Here is a 19,696-nt window from a genome sequence, read left to right as displayed (position 1 = left end):
CAAAGACAAAGAGGTTTAACAATCTTCATTCCTTTAAAGCAGCACAACAAGGTGTTAACTGATAGAAAGCCTTAATATATATAAATAATATTATTGATAGGTTATTATGTACAGTAATAGTTTTACTAGAGAGATCAAATTGAGCCTTGTTAAGTGTTGTAATTTGATGGCGCCCTTACTCCCTGTATTATGGTAGACTGATATACTGTACTGCTTGTATTGACATGACGTCACCACGTTCCCGGTTAGCGCCAGTTGTTCTGTGTGAGCCATGATGAAGAGAGATGATAAGTCAGTCCGTACGCACTAAAGGACTGTGCACTCAGTAAAACCCTTAACAGGCCTGAATTAAAAGATATCCTTCAACTTTCCTGTTTTCCTTTGGCAGATTATTTTAAGCCAACAGTTTCAAACTTGGGTTTTAAGATGGACAGTGATTTTAAATTGGATCGGCAAATTATTGCTGTGGTGAAGTCCAGCTTTTTTCATATTAGACAGCTGGCAAAGGTGAAGCCTTTCCTCACACTACAGCACTTTGAAACAGTAATCCATGCCTTCATCACATCCCAGCTGGATTACTGCAATGCACTTTATTTTGGAGTCAGTCAGTCCTCCCTCGCACGTCTCCAGTTGGTGCAAAATGCAGCCGCTCGCCTCTTAACTGGAGTACGTAAGAGGGAGCACATAACGCCCATCCTGGCTCCTCCACTGGCTACCTGTGCACTTTAGAGTCCATTTTAAGATTCTTTTATTTGTTTTTAAATCTTTAAATGGTCTGGCCCCGCTCTACTAAATTTGGTTTGCAGTGACCAGTGGTGTGCAGTCAGGTGAGGCTCATGAGAAAAAATAAAAATTATATAGGCCTATATATATATACACTCACCGGCCACTTTATTAGGTACACCTTGCTAGTACCAGGTTGGACCCCCTTTTGCCTTCAGAACTGCCTTAATCCTTCGTGGCATAGATTCAACAAGGTACTGGAAACATTCCTCAGAGAGTTTGGTCCATATTGACATGATAGCATCACGCAGTTGCTGCAGATTTGTCGGCTGCACATCCATGATGCGAATCTCCCGTTCCACCACATCCCAAAGGTGCTCTATTGGATTGAGATCTGGTGACTGTGGTTTGAGTACAGTGAACTCATTGTCATGTTCAAGAAACCAGTCTGAGATGATTCGCGCTTTATGACATGGCGCGTTATCCTGCTGGAAGTAGCCATCAGAAGATGGGTACACTGTGGTCATAAAGGGATGGATATGGTCAGCAACAATACTCAGGTAGGCTGTGGCGTTGACACGATGCTCAATTGGTACTAAGGGGCCCAAAGTGTGCCAAGAAAATATCCCCCACACCATTGCACCACCACCACCATCCTGAACCGACGTGTTGTGCGTTCAGAGATGCTCTTCTGCATACCTCGGTTGTAACGAGTAGTTATTTGAGTTACTGTTGCCTTTCTATCAGCTCGAACCAGTCTGGCCATTCTCCTCTGACCTCTGGCATCAACAAGGCATTTGCGCCCACAGAACTGCCGCTCACTGGATATTCTCTCTTTTTTGGACCATTCTCTGTAAACCCTAGAGATGGTTGTGCGTGAAAATCCCAGTAGATCAGCAGTTTCTGAAATACTCAGACCAGCCCGTCTGGCACCAACAACCATGCCACGTTCAAAGTCACTTAAATCACCTTTCTTCCCCATTCTGATGCTCGGTTTGAACTGCAGCAGATCGTCTTGACCAAGTCTACATGCCTAAATGCATTGAGTTGCTGCCATGTGATTGGCTGATTAGAAATTTGCGTTAACGAGCAGTTGGACAGGTGTACCTAATAAAGTGTCCGGTGAGTGTATATATACATATTACAATTTTGTTTTGATTGTTGATTTATTATTGTAAAAATAAAAAATGAAAACGTGAAATGCGATGTTTTAATAATATAAGGAATGCCACTACTAATGCTGGTGTCTGTGAGACTGGAGCAGACTCAACCTCTGCCGCAAATGAACGCAACAATGAACAGTTTAGGAGTCTGTTCTCACGCTGTCTTCAATGGGCTTCTCTGCCTCCACCTGTTGTCACCTGCGCAGTGATTTCGGCTAGCAAACATGGCTATGTCTCATCTGAAGAGACTTTCAACCTTAACTTCTGAGGTGGAAAAACCCGTGATATTAACTGAGAACCAAACTCCTGAACTAAAGGATTTAATCCAAAGAAAGGGACAAAAAACTTGTGAGGACTTTCCAAACGAAATGGAATAAAAAGACAGACTGGTTGTGTGGATGAAGTCATGCTAACAAGCTGTTGTGCTTTGTTTGGCGGGGAGTGACGAGGTTTGGGTCAAAGAGGGATCATGAGACCAGAACAACCTGCCAAGCACAAGTAAAGTAAGTTTCCCCCTCACGTGCTTGCTGATGGTTGTATGGTGCGCTGACACCAAAACCTTTGTTCCTCTCTCTGGTTATAAAGTCTTTTATTATAAAGGCTCTTATATGAGTGTATTTTATTTAAGTGTAATGAGATTTATTTTATTTATTTCTGCTGTGTTTTGTTGTAATGCACATTGATTGTCACACAACATTGAGCTATTTATTAATTATTACTCTGTATATGTTTTACTACCAAGCAAACCAATGATTGTTATGCACTGCAGCGCCCCCTGTTGGTCATTTTAGTAGCAACAGTTGCAGAGCGGGAATTTCCCTCAGACAACGAGCACGTGCCTGCTGCTAACTATGGTTATCGTTCGTCTCTAAGTATTATTGATTTATGCTTTTTTTTAAATCTATGTTTTGTTCAAGAAATGGCTTAATTGATTGCTAGCTTAGCTGCGGTGGTAGCTAGCTAGCTCACTGTGATGCAGCATGTTTTATGTACACTGTGGTGCTGCTGAAGTACTGATTTATGTTTGTACAGTTTTACAGATAGGAATAATTTGTGGCTCCTTAATAAACCTTATTATTATTATTATTATTGTTATTGGAGGAATAATCTGTTAGCTAAGTGTGTAGCAGTAGAATAGGACTTTATCTTTAACCAGCATCACCACATCTTCTCCTGCGGTCAATGAAAAGCTCAACCAGGCTGATGAAGTCCTCATGAACAGACTTGAAGCACAACCCCTCCCGCTCTCTCTGATTGATCTCATCCATCATGGTGGAGAACTGCAAGTATGGAAGTGATTAATGTCATCAGAGAGAAAGAGGTGCTGAGCAAGTTAATGAGCTGCTGTTGAGTTGTTCCTCATGTACAGACATCCGTTTGACTTGTTAACCACTTCCTGCTTTAGACTTCACTTCCTGTTGACTCTGAAACTTCACAGGTCAGGATTGAGCTGCTCTGGTTGGACTATAATGATTCCTCCTGTTCATACTGAGCATTAGATCCTTCATCATGTTTACAGGAAGTGATGGAGGACTAAATCCACAGTCCTCCTTCTGTGGAAACATGGATTTAAAAGTTGATGTGAAGCTAATATGAAGCTTCAGACGTAAGAAAGAAAGAACAAGAAGATGAAGAAGATGAAGAAAAAAAGAGGCGGAAGATGAGGAAGGAAGGAAAGAAAGAAAGAAAAATTAAAAGAAGAAGGAAAGAAAGAAAGAAAAATTAAAGAAGAAAGAAAGACAAATTAAAGAAGAAAGAAAAAGAAAAATTAAAGAAGAAAAATTCAATAAAGAATAAAAAGAAAAATTAAATAAAGAAGAAAGAAAGAAAAATTAAAGAAAGACAAAAAGAAAAAAAGAGTCAGAAAGAAAGACATGAAGATAAACACCTGCAGGAAATAATAAAACCAAACAGCTGATTTCAAACGGCAGATTTTATTGAACAGACGAACAGTGAAAAGCTGCTCACATGGTTTCATCTGCTGTTAGTAACACAACAAGCTTCTGATCAAATGATATTATTTAAATTTATAATAACTTATATACAGAGAGAGAGAGACAGAGAGAGAGAGAGACAGAGAGAGAGAGAGAGAGAGATAGAGAGAGAGAGAGAGAGATAGAGAGAGAGAGAGAGAGAGAGAGAGAGAGAGAGAGATAGAGAGAGAGAGAGAGAGAGAGAGAGACATTATTGTGTTTGTTAGTTTAAATATGTGATTGTGGGAAGAAGCAGGAAATTAGTGCGTCAATTAAAGGGTCATTCTGGTGATTTTCTTTATCTTCCACTTCCTGTTTAGAAGTCAAACCAACAATGAAATGATTCAGTAACAACTGTTGATTTGTTTTATTTTTGTTATTGTCCAAAAAACTATTAAAACATGTCAAAACTTCATAATCCTTCATTATGAAGAGTCTGATTTCACCTTCCTGTCGTTCTCCTGGGTCAAACTGACCTCGTCTGTTTTCACTGTTCCTTCACTGTCCTTCCTTCCTTCCGTCCTTTCCTCTCCTTCCTTCTTTCCTTTCCTCCCTTCCTCCCTCCTCTCTTTCTTTCCTCCCCCCACATTCCTCCCTTCCTCTGTCCTTCTTTCCTCCTTTCCTCCTTTCCTCCCTTCCTCTTTTCCTTTCTCCCTCCCTCCCTCCTTCCTTCCTTCCTTCTTCCTCCTTTCCTCTCTTCCTCCCTTGACTCGAGGACAACAGGAGGGTTTAAAAAAGGCAGTAAATACTAATAACAGTGATCATATTTATGTACATTATAGTATAGATGGTATTATATATATATAGTGTATGTTTTTACACTCTGCAGACACTGAAACATGATCTCTGTTATTTGTCTTTAGAGCCGATTCTAAACTAACAAACGTGACCAAACTCTTCATGATAATGATATTCCTCCTCTTCATCTTCCTCCTCCTTCATCTTCTCCTTCTTCACTTCCACACTTTGACGATGCCGTCTCTGGACGAGGTGACGATGAAGCCTTGTGTGGTCTGGAAGGTGGCGATGTCTGTGATGATGTCATGGTGTCCGACAGGAAGTGACTCAGGGCCGCGGCGAGGCGAGTCCTCCACCACGCCGCTCTTCTGTTTACTGTGGATCTCCTGCAGGACAGGAAGTGTCGGGTTATATTAGGTTTGTAGTAAAAGAGACTTTATGAATGATTTGTGGTTCAGAGGTTTGGTATAGAGGAAGGAAGGTAGGAGTGAGGGACGGAGGAAGGAGGGAGGGAGGGAGAAAGGAAGGGAGGAAAGGAAAGAAGGAAAGGAAGGAAGAAAGGACAGAGGAAAGAAGATGGAAGGAAGGTAGGTGGGAGGGAGGAAAGAAGGAAGATGGGTGGGAGCTAGCAGGCTAACTTACTACCAGTCAGCTAGCTAGCAGGCTAACTGTGGCAGTATTAGCACTGTGACTGAAAGCAGCTGTTCATGAACCTCTCACACCAGACTACACAGTTCAACGACTCATTGAAGCTTATTTAATGAAACAAACCAATGATTATTATTCCTCTTCTGCTCTGTCTATCATTTCTCTGTCTTCTGGCTCCGTTACTGAAGCTTTATCTCCACACAGCTGTTTAAATGACACTAATCTACAGCTGTTTATCATCCATCCTGATGTGTTAAACATGGCACAAACACTGAGCCGCCTCTTCCCTCCAGCTTACATGTGATGGCTCAGACTTATACACATTCATCTGATTCAGAGTCAGATTCATTTGAGTCTTTGTTGGATAGAAAGAGTAGCGCTGGTTAAAAGCTGAAGCTCCTTCCAGATGGTAAAAGCAGGAAGTCGACTGTTGTCAGCTAAACTCTGCTCTCACTATCTCTGACAGAGCTTTGTTACTGGCTCAATAAAAGCTCTATAAAACATGTGTGAGTGATTGAGAGTGTATCTGTGTGTGTGAGAGTGTGTGTGTATGTGTGTATCTGTCTGTGTGAGTGTGTGTCTGTGTTTGTGTGTGAGAGTGTGTATCTGTGTGTGTGTGTGTGTGTGTGTGTCTGTCTATCTATGCGTGTGTGTGTGAATCTATGTGTGTGAGAGTGTGTATCTATGTGTGAGAGTGTGTATATATATGTGTGTGTATCTGTGTATGTGTGTGAGTGTATCTATGTGTGTGTGTGTGTGTGTGTGTGTGTGACAGTGTGTATATCTGTGTGTGAGAGTGTGTATCTGTGTGTCTATGTGCGTGTGAGAGTGTGTACCTGTGTGTGTGAGTGTGTGTATCTGCGTGTGTGTGTATCTATGTGTGTGTATGTATCTGTGTGTGTGTGTCTCTCTATGTATATCTGTGTGTGTGTGTGTGTGTGTGTGTGTATCTGTGTATCTATGAGTGTGTGTGTGTGTGTGTGTGTGTGTGTGTGTGTGTGTGTGTGTGTGTGTGTGTGTGTGTTTACCTGTACGACTTCAGTCCCTTCTATGATCTTCCTGCTGTAGAGGACCGAGGGGCAGTGCAGCGAGTCGTTGGCTCCTCCTGCTACGATGTAAGACCTCTCAGGATACGCCAAGTCCCAAAACCTAAAAACCCCCCACACCCACCACACACACCACACACACAATACACACCCACCACACACCCACCACACAGCCAGAATGATGACTCAGTATCAGCTGTCTGGCCTCCTCCGCTGCTGCTTTCACAGGCCAGGACTTCATTTTTTATAAATTCATGTTTTAAGATTTAATGATTCACTGTCATCTGTTTTCATTTAAATGAGTCTGAGGAGAATTTCCACTGAATTTCACTGAGCAGCAGATGTTTGTGTCAGTCAGTGAGAGTCTCCCTCCATGGCTCATCACCAGCAGGAACACGGGTTTAAGTAGATAAGCTACGTGTTATTGTTTTATAGGAAGTATTTATATTCAGACCTGATCCTCATGTCAGAGCCGGCTGTTAGCAGCAGAGGATTCCCGTCAGCAGGACTGCAGTAAATCCCATGAACGCTGTGAGGAGACGGCTGGGAAAACACACAGAGACCAGCAGTGAACATCCAGCCGTTACTAAGCAACATCATCATCATCATTAGGAGGCGGAATTCTGTCACCTGATGAATGTAAAGTCTGATCGGCCGATATTTAGCGTGTTATGTAATTTGTGAGATCGGCTGTAATGTCTTAATAATTGGTGAAGCTTTTTGCAGATGCTCCCGTTGCTATGGATACAGATGTTGTGTTTTATCTCATTTACTCTGAAGAAGTTCCACACCACTGAATCTGACAGCTAGTTTTTATTTATGATGTGATGGACAATAACGTTTTTTGAATCTTGAGTCATGAGCTGTTGGATTCAAACAAACATGTGGGTGGTGTGGAACTTCAGAGTAAATGAGACAAACACTTCCTGTCTTCTTTTCTGTCCTTCTTTTCATTCTTTGTTACTTAACTCCTTCCTTCCTTCCATTTGTCCTTTCTTCCTTCCTTCCTTCCTCACTCCTTCCTCCCTCCCTTCCTTTCTTCCTTCCATCTTTCTTTTCTGTCTTCTTTCCGTCCTTCCTTCCTTCCTGTCGTCTTTCCTTCCATCTTTCCTTCCTGTCTTCTTTCTGTTCTTCTTACCTTCCTTCTTTCCTTCCTGTCGTCTTTCCTTCCTGTCGTCTTTCCTTCCTTCCATCTTTCCTTCCTGTTGTCTTTCCTTCCTTCCTTCATTTCTTTGTTCCTTCCTTCCACCTGTCCTGTCTTTCTTCCATCTTTTTTTCTTTTCTTTCTTTCTTTCTTTCTTCCTTCCATCTTTTTAATAATCCGGCCCACATCAGATCAAATTGTACTGTATGTGGCCCTTGAATGAAAATGAGTTTGACTCCTCTGACACAGACTGTATAAAAGAAATGGGCCATGGGCAGAATGGGGAGGTTGCTATGGTTGCGAGGGCTGGATTTCGAGGACATTGGTCAATCAACCTGTCAATCAGGACGTAGCCACGCCCTAATGCATACCCTGCTTTATCGTCACATATAAAATCAGGGAGGCCAAAAGGAAGGAAGGAAAGTAGTAAGGAGGGATGGAAGGGAGGAAGGAAGGAGAGAAGAAAGGAAGGAAGGAAGGAGAGAGGAAAGAAGAAAGGAAGGTAGCAGGGAGGAAGGAAGGAAGGAAGGAAGGAAGGAAGGATGGATGGATGGATGGATGGAAGGGAGGAAGGAAAGGAAGGAAGAACAGAGGAAAGAAGGTAGGAAGGAAGGTAGTAGGGAGAAAGGAAAGGAAAGGAAGGAAGGAAGGAAGGAAGGAAGGATAGAGACCATAAACACATTTTGAAAACGTTTACTGAGGTTAGAAATCAAGTGAGAAGTTGGTGAATTCTCCATTGACTTGTATAGAGACGGTCGCCCCCTGGTGGCCTTTTGATAGAATGCAGTTCTAAGTTACTTCCTGGATGGCCTCATTTCAGAGGACCAGAACTCCCCGACTGTTTACAATCTGTGCAACACTAAAGAACCATAGACTGTATATAAGAAATGGACGTAACATCCATGACGTCACCCATTGGTTTGTGGACTGCTGCTCGGAAGCCAATAGTATCGAATCTAGGCAGCGCCATCTTGAAAATTTCAGGTGCATGCTGGGAAACGTAAAAACACGGATTCTACTTATATGGGCATGAGGCGGAGTCATGGACGGAATGAACATCATACTGCATTGAAGAAGGCTTTAAACTAGCGATTGAGACCATAAACACATTTTGAAAACGTTTACTGAGGTTAGAAATCAAGTGAGAAGTTGGTGAATTCTCCATTGACTTGTATAGAGACGGTCGCCCCCTGGTGGCCTTTTGATAGAATGCAGTTCTAAGTTACTTCCGCATTGGCTTCTTTTCAGAGGACAGGAACTCCCCGCCTGTAAAGAACCTCGTTGGGAAGCATCTGCAAAATGTTTCTACACCACAGATGTACCTGATAGGAACACGAGGAGGAGGAGTGGAGACTCATTTACCTGCATCTCAGAAAGAGGAGGAGCAGAACTCGCCCACAGTGTGAATTTACGATCTCCAGTCTCCATGTCCCACATCGACACTTCATTATTCCCCTGGACAGCTACACACACACACACACACACACACACACACACACACACACACACACACACACACACACACACACACACACACACACACACACACACACACACACACACACACACACACACACACAGGATAAAGTAAATGTAGTTTTTATCGTTCCTTCCTTCCTTCTGCCTGTCTGTCTGTCCTTCCTCCCTCCCTCCTTCCTTGCCTCACTCCCTCCTTTCCTTCCTTCTGTCCTCCCTCCCACCTTCTCTCTCTCTTTCCTTCCCCCTTCCTTCTTTCCTTCCTTCCTCTTTTCCTTCCTTTTTCCTCCCTCCCTCCTCCCTTCCGTCTTTCCTCCCTCCTTCTTTCCTCCCTCCCTCCTTTCCTTTTCCTCCCTTCTTCCTCACTCCCTCCTTCCTTGTCTTCCTCCCTTCCTCCTTCCTTTTCCTCCCTTCCTTTCTTTCCTTCCTTCTTCCTCCCTCCCTCCTATCTTTCCTCCCTCCTTCCTTTGCTTCCTTCTTCCTCCTCCTACCATCTCCTTTCCTTCCTTCCTTTCCTCCCTTCTTCCTCCCTGCCTCCTTCTTTCCTCCCTCCTTCCTTTCCTTCCTTTACCTCCCTTCCCTCCTCCCCTTCCTTCTGTCCTCCCTCCTGCCTTCTCTCTTTCTTTCCTCCACCTTCCTTCTTTCCTTCGTTTCTCTTTTCCTTCCTTCTTTACTCCCTTCCTCCTTTCTTTCCTTCCTTCCTTCCTTCCCAGGAGGACTAAGATCATGAAAGTCTTTTTTGTTTGAGTTTATGAGGATCTTTGGACATAATATTTCCATTTCAACATGTTAAATATACAGACAGAGAAATGTGAGGTAATTCATCCTCTCACCAGCAATGACAGACGATTGGTAGAGTGGATGCATGAGCAGCCGTCTGATTCGTGCTCGTGCTGGGTGGGAGTGGTTTGAGATGGGGAGCTGAAACCTCATATCCCAGCATGCCATGGTGCCGCTGCTCGTCCCTGAGGAGGACACAGAAGGATGACTTTTTAATATAACAGGTTCTTCTTATCATACTGTATTTGTTTAAAGACAGTGTAAAGTGAATTCAGACATTTTCTTCTAAACACATTAAATAGGTCATAAATGTATTTCTAAAAAAGGTGTAAAAAACATTTCAACCATTTATATTTGAATTGTGGAGCTAGGCTTCACAAACTGTGTTTCAACATTTCTGTGTTCAGGATTTAGTGATTAGCATAAACCCGCCCCTGCTGCTGTAGAGGTAGAAATACATTTAGCACACACTACTACTACTACAGTCTACAGTTAGCTGAGTTAGCCGCCAAGCTAACAGCAGAAAGCTCTCAGACGTAGCGTCCATGTTTCTGGTAGAGGTGGTGACTTTGATTGACAGGTGACACTTGGTAGGGGGCGGGGCTTCAGCGTTTGGTAGCAGAGAAAGAGGCAGATTTTTACTTTGAAGCTTAATTTCATATATTTGGTGATTTTTTTTATTCATTCAAATTTGGCAGGGTGGTTAACAACACACTTTTCTGTGGTATGTCAAACTCAGAACACATATTTATTCTTACTTTACACGGAATTTAAAATGATGACTAGAAATTCCCCAAATTCAACTGAAGTAGAAGCAAGAAGTAAAACTCCTCAGACTGTTCCTGTGGAGGAAGAATCATAACAAAAAGAAAGACGGTGGCAGTAAGACGACGTTAAAAGCTCTCCTAGCATCACACAGACCGAGGCAGAGCCAGCACTGGTGCATGTCCACGGTGAAGGACGTGATGAGTCCCAGTCGGAGGTCGTGACGAAGGGTCCAGGCGTTGGAGTTGGAGCGAAGGTCCCAGCCGACCAAAGAGCCGTTGACGGTCGCGTACGCCAACACGGACTGAGCGCCCGAGTTGAAATGGTGGATGTCCACTGCACAGCCGTCCTCCTGGAGATCCAAAGACCTGAGAGGAGCCATAAGAGACCATAAGAGACCAATGAGACGAGGGACTGAACAGACGTCAGCAGGGAGGTTGAACCTGCCGAGGCGGTACTCACCTGGTCTGGAACGGCTGCACTTTTGGAGATTTTGGTGGTTTATTGGCTTCGACCGCCAGCAGCTGGATGGATCCGTTATCTGAGGCCACCGCCAAGTAATGTGAGCCCTGACAGAAGGTCAACGTCTTCACATGGCCGCCGATACGAGAATAAGTCAACACCGATCTGCAAGAACAGAGATCAAACAGAGCTGAAATGCAGAGGAGTGAGTCAGAGTCTGGAGCTGGACTCCAACTGTGGGAAGAACTCCAACATCAGAGCAAAGCCGGAGACGTGAACTCTGGATCTGAAGTTAATGATTCAGACTTCCTTGAACATTTACACGCATGTACTCTGACGCCCATGTGAAGCTGAACCTGCTGTAGTTCAGTCAGCGGGATGATGGGCTGGTTGGAGATGATCTGGCTCTGGTTCTGGTTCTGGTTCCTGCTCTGTGGGGCTTTAATCTAAAACCTGGACCTGGTTTTGTTTATGGTTCAAACTTCCCAATTTAACAAGCGTGAGTCTGACAGAGAACTAAGAAGAAGATCAAAGGAGTCATTTTAAATACCTGCTTTAACCTTCCTGTCAACCTCCCGGGTCAAATTGACCTCCCTTATTCCCTCTTTCTTTAATTTTTCCTTCATTCTTCCCCTCCTTCCATCCTTCCTTCCTTCCATCCTTCCTCTTTTCCTCCTTACTCATGTCTGTCCTTCCTTCCTTGCTCCCTCCCTCCTTACTCCTTTCCTTCCTTCCTTCCTTCCTTCTCTTCTTACGTCCTTCCTCTTTTCCTCCATCCCTCCCTCCTTACTCTTTTCCTTCCTTCCTTGCTCCCTCCCTCCTTACTCCTTTCCTTCCTTCCTTCCTTTCTCTCTTTCCTTCCTTCCTCTTTTCCTCCTTACTCATGTCCGTCCTTCCTTCCTTGCTGCCTCCCTCCCTCCTTACTCTTTTCCTTCCTTCCTTGCTCCCTCCCTCCTTACTCCTTTCCTTCCTTCCTTCCTTGCTCTCTTTCCTTCCTTACTCCTTTCCTTCTTCAAGCAGGAAATATGAAACCTGCTTGAAGTAACTGACAGTAAACAGTTTATTTATTATCTGATGTTTCAATCCCGTTTCTGCAAATCTTCCGTCCATGAGATCATTTCATCTCATTAATCAAAACAAATCCTTGCAGCTCATGTAAGAGCCGTGTGAAACCTGACTGCCTCATCTGTAATCTGCCCCTGGATGTCTTAGCTCTGGTCCTGTTGCAGATTTAAAGCCCCACCTGGAGAGGTATTGATCACGCTGGAGAGCTGGGCAAACATACGCCAGCTACAACGGTTCTCAACGGGGTCAAACACGTGGCATCAGGGCAGCGGGGATGCTGGTTGGAGACTTTGTGGGTCTAATGGAGCCGACCAAGTGATAAAGACTTACTAGGAAGAGATCTACACACATATTAAGAATGTGAAACTATATATCTGAGAGACTCATCACTCCAAACATGGGATATATTAACCCTCCTGTTGTCCTCAAGTCAAGGAAGGAAGGAAGAAAAGGAGGGAGGAAAGGAGAGAAGGAAGGGAGGGAAGAAGGAAAGGAAGAAAGAAGGAAGGAGGGAGAAAGGAAAAGAGGAAGGGAGGAAAGAAGGACAGAGGAAAGAAGGAGGGAAGGAAGAAAAGGAGGGAGGAAGGAAGGAAGGGAGGAATGGAAAGGAAAGAAGGAAGGGAGGAAGGAAAGGAAGAAAGAAGGAAGGAAGGAAGGCCGGAGGAAGAAAGGATGGACGGAAGAAGGAAGGTAGGAGGAAGGAAGGAAGGGAGGACGGAGGAAGGAAGGTAGGAGGAAGGAAGGTAGGGAGGACGGAGGAAGGAAGGTAGGAGGAAGGAAGGAAGGGAGGGAGGAAGGAAAGGAAGGGGAATTTGCCTCTCTAAATAAAAGAGCCCCACCTGGTGGTGGTTGTCTTCCCCTCCATCTTCTGACTGTCCCAGACTTTGACGGTGCCATCGTTGGACGCCGTGGCGAAGATGGAGTGTTCATCTGACACTCTGATGCGGTTCACAGCAGCTTTGTGTTCATGCAGATGGGCCACCAGCAGACCTTTAGGGTGCCACCCTGAAACACACATTCACAGCAGACCCTTAGGGTGCCACCCTGAAACACATTAACAGACCTTTAGGGTGCCACCCTGAAACACATTAACAGACCTTTAGGGTGCCACCCTGAAACACACATTATTAGATCTTTAGGGTGCCACCCTGAAACACACATTCACAGCAGACCTTTAGGGTGCCACCCTGAAACACACATTCACAGCAGACCTTTAGGGTGCCAGCTGTGTGAGGTCTCACACATGAGGATCTTTAGGGAGTGAAAATAAAGATGTTTTAACCCTCATGTTGTCCTCCCGGGTCAAATTGACCCCGTCTGTTTTGACTGTTCCTTCCTTCCTTCCTTCCTTCTTTCCTTCCTTCCTCACTTCCTCTTTTCCTTTCTCTCTCCCTCCTTCCTTCCTCCCTTCCTTCTTTCCTTTCCTCCCTTTCTCCCTCCCTTCCTCCTCCCTTCCTTCCCTCCCTCCTTCCTTCCTCTGTCCTTCTTTCCTTCCTTCCTCTTTTCCTTTCTCCCTCCCTTCCTCCTTCCTTCTTTCCTTTCCTTCCTTCCCTCCCTCCTTCCTTCCTCTGTCCTTCTTTCCTTCCTTCCTCCCTTGCTCTATCCTTCTTTCCTTCCTTCCTCCCTTCCTTCCTTTCTCCCTCCCTCCTTCCTTCCTTCTTTCCTTTCCTCCCTTCCCTGCCTCCTTCCTTCCTCTGTCCTTCTTTCCTTCCTTCCTCCCTTCCTCTTTTCCTTCCTTCCTCTGTCCTTCTTTCCTTCCTTCCTCCCTTCCTCTTTTCCTTTCTCCCTCCCTCCCTCCCTCCCTCCTTCCCTCCTTCCTTCCTCCCTTCCTTCTTTCCTTTCCTTTCCTTTCCTCCCTCCCTTCCTTCCTTCCTTCCTCCCTTGACTTGAGGACAACAGGAGGGTTAATGTCTAGTTGACTTGATCAGAACTATGTAAAGGTCGTGGTTTGGGTTAAAATCATCACTGGAGACAAGTTTTCAAATTCCTTAAAGATATGCAACCTTTGCTGTCATGGCAACAGTGAACACCACCATTAATTGACATGAGCAAGATTAAGTCAATTAGAGTTTCTAAACGTTGGTTTGGATGAGTGCGTTGGCGTTACCGGGTGGAGGAGGACGACTCTCCCACTCGGCGCTCTCCATCATCTGCTTGGCCATGCGTTCGGCGCTGCACTGCTCCCTCTTCTGCTGCACCAGCTGCTGCAGCTCCGCCTTGCAGGTGTTGAGGCGGCGCTGGTAGGCCGGGCCGCTCGCCACCGACTGCAACACGGGAACCGATGGGACCGCCGTGCTCTTCCTGATCTGACTCCCGGGACCGTCAGCCGCCTGCAAACACATCCAGACCTTTATATTTACTGACTGTTTGATCCTGAATCAGTTCATTGTTACTTCCATTGCTGCTAGCTCCGGTTGCCATGCCAACCTGTGGTACTGACTAAGGCTGCTCAATGAATCGAAATTTGATCGTGATTGCGATTTAGGGGCCAAACGATCTCAAAACTAATAAAATCGAGGGGGAAACGATTTTTAATAATTAATTAATTAATTAATTTGAGATAGCGCTCAATAACAAAGGTTTTATTTTGAAAAGCTTAGACAGGAAGCCGCTGCAGCTCCATTGGTTTGACAGGAAGCTGAAACTGCGTCAGACGATGCTGAGTTTACTGACTAATTATTAAAAAACAGGAAGTGATGTGTGAACTGTCGTCATGGTAACCAGCTCAGCTCTAATATCTCTGCACATGTTCTGCTGTGTGTTACGGTGTTCATATAACTTTCCAAATTCTTTCTTTCCTGGATCCATCATGCATCATGTTGACGAAGTGGGCCGGTTCTGGGCCTCGGGCCGCATGTTTGACCTCCCTTATCTAGACGGTAGCTAAGTGTGAATCCAGCAGAACGATTCTCACCAATATTTGGACTATTGTAAGTGTTTTAAGTTTAAACAGTGTAAATCCTCCAGTCTGGCTCAGTATGTGAGACTCTCTGAGGTCCAGGATCCAAACCCAACCATGAGCTCATTATTCATGCGGCATGTTGACAAATTCTTCTGAAGGTAACATGAAGTTGAACGCTTTGTGCTGATTACTGCCGGCCAGCTGGAACTAAAAACTGACTTCATGAGAAAAACAACTCACAGGATGATTAATCAACCAGAGTGAAAGAAAAACGTAACCAGCAGTTCTGATCATTGAAAAGCCAATTTTTAAAATTCTCCACAGACTCAAAATCATGTTTTTGTTCTTGTTTCTTTAGCTGGATGTAGAGATGCTTGATATTGGCTTTTCTGCCGATATCTGATATTCTGATATTGTCCAACTCTTACTTTACGATTCCGATATATTCAGGCTTCTTACACCAAAACTGTAACAACAAAACATATCTCTTATTGTTGAATTAACACTGGATACAAACATTAATGCAACATGGCTTTCCAAATGTAAACACTGTCTATAAGAAATAAGAGAACAACTATTTTATGTATAAATACATTCAGCACACACAGCAGAAAGCTCTCAGATGTAGCGTCCATGTTTCTGGTAGAGGTGGTGACTTTGATTGACAGGTGACACTTGGTAGGGGGCGGGGCTTCAGCAGACTCGGCGGCCACGCCCACAGCGTTTGGGAGCAGAGAAAGAGGCTGATTTTTGAACTTTGGAGCCTAATTTCATATATTTGGTGATTTTTTAAATCGTTCAAATTTGGCAGGGTGGTTAACAACACACTTTTCTGTGGTATGTCAAACTCAGAACACATATTTATTCTTACTTTACAGACTTTAAGTTAGTAAATATCGGCAGCTCGTTTGGACTTAATAGCAGAGCAGGAGACAGATTGAGTTAAAGTTTAGAAGTGAACAATATTTACATTTTCAGAGATTCTGGTTTTTAATGAAGGTTTATTGATTCATGTAAAAATAACCAGCAACTATTTTGATAGCTGATCGGTTGTTTAGTTCATGTTTGGCATATTTGCTTGAATATTAACTACTTCCAGCTTCTCAAATGTGAGATTTTAATGTTTATCTTTCATGAAAGTAAACTGTATATTTTGGGTTTATGTTTTGACTTGTCAGCCCAACAAAACAAGAAAACTGGCACATTTTGATCTGCACCACTTTTACACTTTTCTTTTACTTTAATTCACCAGTTTAGACTTTTTAAAGGACATATCTCTCCACACTCCTGAGACAACCCTAAACTAAACAGCTTAGTACGATGAAGGGTGTGTGAGGTGACTCTGCCTCTGGTGATGAAACCAGACAAACATCAGTAAATCAGAGTGAGGGAAGGAAAAGGAGGAAGGGAGGAAGGAAGGAAAGAAGGAAAGAAGGAAGGAAGGAAGGAAAGACAACAGGAAGGAAAGATGGAAGGAAGGAAGGATGAAAAGATGGAAGGAAGACAGGACAGGTGGAAGGAAGGAACAAAGAAAGAAAAGGAGGAAGGAAGGAAGGAAGGATGGACAACAGGAAGGAAAGATGGAAGAAAGGAAGGAAGGAAGGAAAGAAGGATGAAAAGACGGAAGGAAGGAACAAAAAGAAATAAGGGAAAAGGAGGAACGAAGGATTAAAGGAAGGAAGGACGGAAGGAAGGACGGAAAGAAGACAGGAAGGAAAGATGGAAGGAAGAAATGAAGGGATGGAGGAAGGAATCAAGGAGGGAAGAAGGAAGGAAGGAAGGGAGGGAAGACGGAGTCAAGGAGTGAGGAAGGAAGGAAGGAAGGAAGGACAAATGGAAGGAAGGAAACATCAGTATACCAGAGTGAGGGATTATTACCGTGACGGGTTGAGCAGACGACGGCTCCTGAGATCCAAACATGCTCTTCCACTCTTCGTTCATGGTGGAGTCCTGCTTGGTGTGCTTCCTCGCTACAGGAAGTAAAAAAAACACACAAACACACAACAGGTGATAAAACCAGGATGTTAAGACACAATTAACAAACAACTCTATAAATGTGATGCAGAGTGTTTGTGAACAGCTGCTTTCATTTATCTCACTGTAAAACTTGTTTGTCTGGAATCAAAGCTGTTTCCCTCCATCATTAAAACAGAGAAGAAGACTTTAACATCTTTGGAGGGATGATGTGGCTGAAGGGGATTTTCTTTTGATGATTTATAATGTGTTTAATGATGTCTTTTATTTTGAAATTTTGGTGACTTTTCCTAAAGTGGCCCAAAAAGCACCAAAAATGAAAGTATTTTAAATTTAAAGAAGGAAAAATAGAAGGAAGGAAAAGAAAATAGGAAGGAAATAAGGAAGGAAGCAAGGATGGAAGGAAGGAAGGATGGAAAGAAGGACAGAAGGAAGGAGGGAAGAAGGAAAGGAAGGATGGAAGGAGGGAGGGAGGGAGGGAAGGATGGAAGGAAGGAAGGAAGGAAGGGAGGGAGGGAGGGAAGGATGGAAGGAAGGAAGAAAGGGAGGAAGGGAAGGAAGGAAAGGAAGGAAGGAAGGAAAGGAGTGAGGGAAGGAAGGAGGGATGGAAGGAAGGAAGGAAGGAAGGAGGGAGGGAAGGAAGGAAGGAAGGATGGAAGGAAAGAAGGAAAGGAAGGAGGGAAGAAGGGAAGGAGGGAGGGAAGAAGGGAAGGAGGGAAGGAAGGATGGAAGGAAGGAAGGAAAGGAAAGGAAAGGAGGGAGGGAAGGAAGAAGGGAAGGAAGGATGGAGGGAAGAAGGGAAGGAAGGATGGAGGGAAGGAGGGATGGAAGGAGGGAAAGAGGGAGGGAAGAAGGGAAGGAAGGAGAGAAGGAAGGAAAGAAGGAAAGGAGGGAGGGAAGAAGGGAAGGAAGGATGGAAGGAGGGAGGGAGAGAAGGAGGGAAGGAAGGAAGGAAGGGAGGATGGAAGGAGGGAGGGAGGGAAGGAAGGAAGAAAGGAAGGAAGGAAGGAAGGAGGGAGGGAGGGAAGGATGGAAGGAGGGAGGGAAGAAAGGAAGGAGGGAGGGAAGAAGGGAAGGAAGGAAAGTAAATATTTTAAATGTTACACTTTTAGATGCTTTTAAATATAAATAATGTATAATTATATTATTTATATTTTCTAATATGTTTAAAGGCTTGTTATGTAGAGAATTGAGTTTTCAAAGCTTAAATTGTTAAAAGCACAATAAAAATAATAATAATAATAATTTAAGGATTTCTTCATAATTAAAATCTTACTTTAAATTATTTTGCTTGTTAATGATTTTGATTAATTTACTTGTTTATATTATAAGTTTATTATCAGAGTTATATGTTGAGTTATTTCACTTATTGTTACTTTTATTGATCAGCAGGATTATAAAATGTTTAATTATAGGAAGATAAATAAATAATGATACAGTTAGACTGAATGTTAGAGGAAAACACTACAAACACACTCCTGGAAATAAAAGTCAAAGCTCATTTAGTCTCAGGACTCAACATGTTTCACACACACACACACACACACACATACACACACACACACACACACACACACACTACACAGACAGATACACATACACATACACACACACACACACACACACACACACACAGACACACACTCACAGATACACACTCACGCACTACACAAACAGATACACGCACACACACACACTCTCTAACACACACACACACAGATACACACTCACACACTACACTTACACACACACACACACACACACACACACACACACACACACACACACACACACACACACACACACACACACACACACACACACACACACCCCTCAGCGAGTTAGTTTCAGGACTCAACATGTTTTGGAGGTAAAGTAAGGACACAAAGAGAAAGTGATTAATGAGATTAGAAGAAGTTAGGTTCAGGCTGCTTTCTCTTCATGAAAGTGATTAATGAGACTAGAAGAAGTTAGGTTCAGGCTGGTTTCTCTTCATGAAAGTGATTAATGAGACTAGAAGAAGTTAGGTTCAGGCTGGTTTCTCTTCATGAAAGTGATTAATGAGAGTAGAAGAAGTTAGGTTCAGGCTGGTTTCTCTTCATGAAAGTGATTAATGAGAGTAGAAGAAGTTAGGTTCAGGCTGGTTTCTCTTCATGAAAGTGATTAATGAGATTAGAAGAAGTTAGGTTCAGGCTGGTTTCTCTTCATGAAAGTGATTAATGAGATTAGAAGAAGTTAGGTTCAGGCTGGTTTCTCTTCATGAAAGTGATTAATGAGTCAGAGTAGAAGAAGTTAGGTTCAGACTGGTTTCTCTTCATGAAAGTGATTAACGAGATTAGAAGAAGTTAGGTTCAGGCTGGTTTCTCTTCATGAAAGTGATTAATGAGTCAGAGTAGAAGAAGTTAGGTTCAGACTGGTTTCTCTTCATGAAAGTGATTAATGAGTCAGAGTAGAAGAAGTTGGGTTCAGACTGGTTTCTCTCATCATTACTTGGCAGCAGATGGCAGCGATTAGCACAAACATCTGGAGCAAAGAGTTTAGTAGCTTTGTGTTCATGTAGAAACACACAGCGTGAATTCAAAGCCTTCACAAAGAAGTCAAGAGGACAATCTGCTTTAATGTTCACTCTCAACTCAACACTAATCATTTCATCTGTGACACGTTTCTTCTGTTTTTTGACCTAATTTTATTCATTTATAAATAAAACTAAATCCTTTCATGTCTGGCAAAAAAGAAAAACAGAATTTAACTGAGAACAGCTGATTGTTAATATTTTAATGTTACATTCAGGAAATGAAGCCACACACACACACACAGATACAGATATACACACACAC

At 43.4% G+C, this 19,696-nt stretch overlaps 1 protein-coding gene across 1 annotated transcript in view; it reads right to left on the bottom strand.

Moving 5' to 3' along the window:
- Nucleotides 1-4,795: 4,795 nt before the first annotated feature.
- Nucleotides 4,796-19,696, bottom strand: part of pik3r4 (phosphoinositide-3-kinase, regulatory subunit 4) — a 37,921-nt gene continuing 23,020 nt past the window's right edge. The window contains exons 12-21 of the mRNA XM_053327338.1: nucleotides 16,764-16,855; nucleotides 14,091-14,313; nucleotides 12,823-12,988; nucleotides 10,919-11,083; nucleotides 10,613-10,824; nucleotides 9,745-9,876; nucleotides 8,798-8,898; nucleotides 6,746-6,834; nucleotides 6,274-6,394; nucleotides 4,796-4,983 (exon numbers count right to left, since the gene is read on the bottom strand). Of these exons, the coding sequence (XP_053183313.1) occupies nucleotides 4,813-4,983; nucleotides 6,274-6,394; nucleotides 6,746-6,834; nucleotides 8,798-8,898; nucleotides 9,745-9,876; nucleotides 10,613-10,824; nucleotides 10,919-11,083; nucleotides 12,823-12,988; nucleotides 14,091-14,313; nucleotides 16,764-16,855 (1,472 nt within the window). The 3' untranslated portion in view covers nucleotides 4,796-4,812. The remainder of the gene's footprint in view (nucleotides 4,984-6,273; nucleotides 6,395-6,745; nucleotides 6,835-8,797; nucleotides 8,899-9,744; nucleotides 9,877-10,612; nucleotides 10,825-10,918; nucleotides 11,084-12,822; nucleotides 12,989-14,090; nucleotides 14,314-16,763; nucleotides 16,856-19,696) is intronic.

Source organism: Scomber japonicus, chromosome 10 (assembly GCF_027409825.1).
Source record: "Scomber japonicus isolate fScoJap1 chromosome 10, fScoJap1.pri, whole genome shotgun sequence".
NCBI lineage: Eukaryota > Metazoa > Chordata > Actinopteri > Scombriformes > Scombridae > Scomber > Scomber japonicus.
Note: the sequence above shows the minus strand (reverse complement) of the source record. Positions and strands in the feature narration are given on the sequence as shown.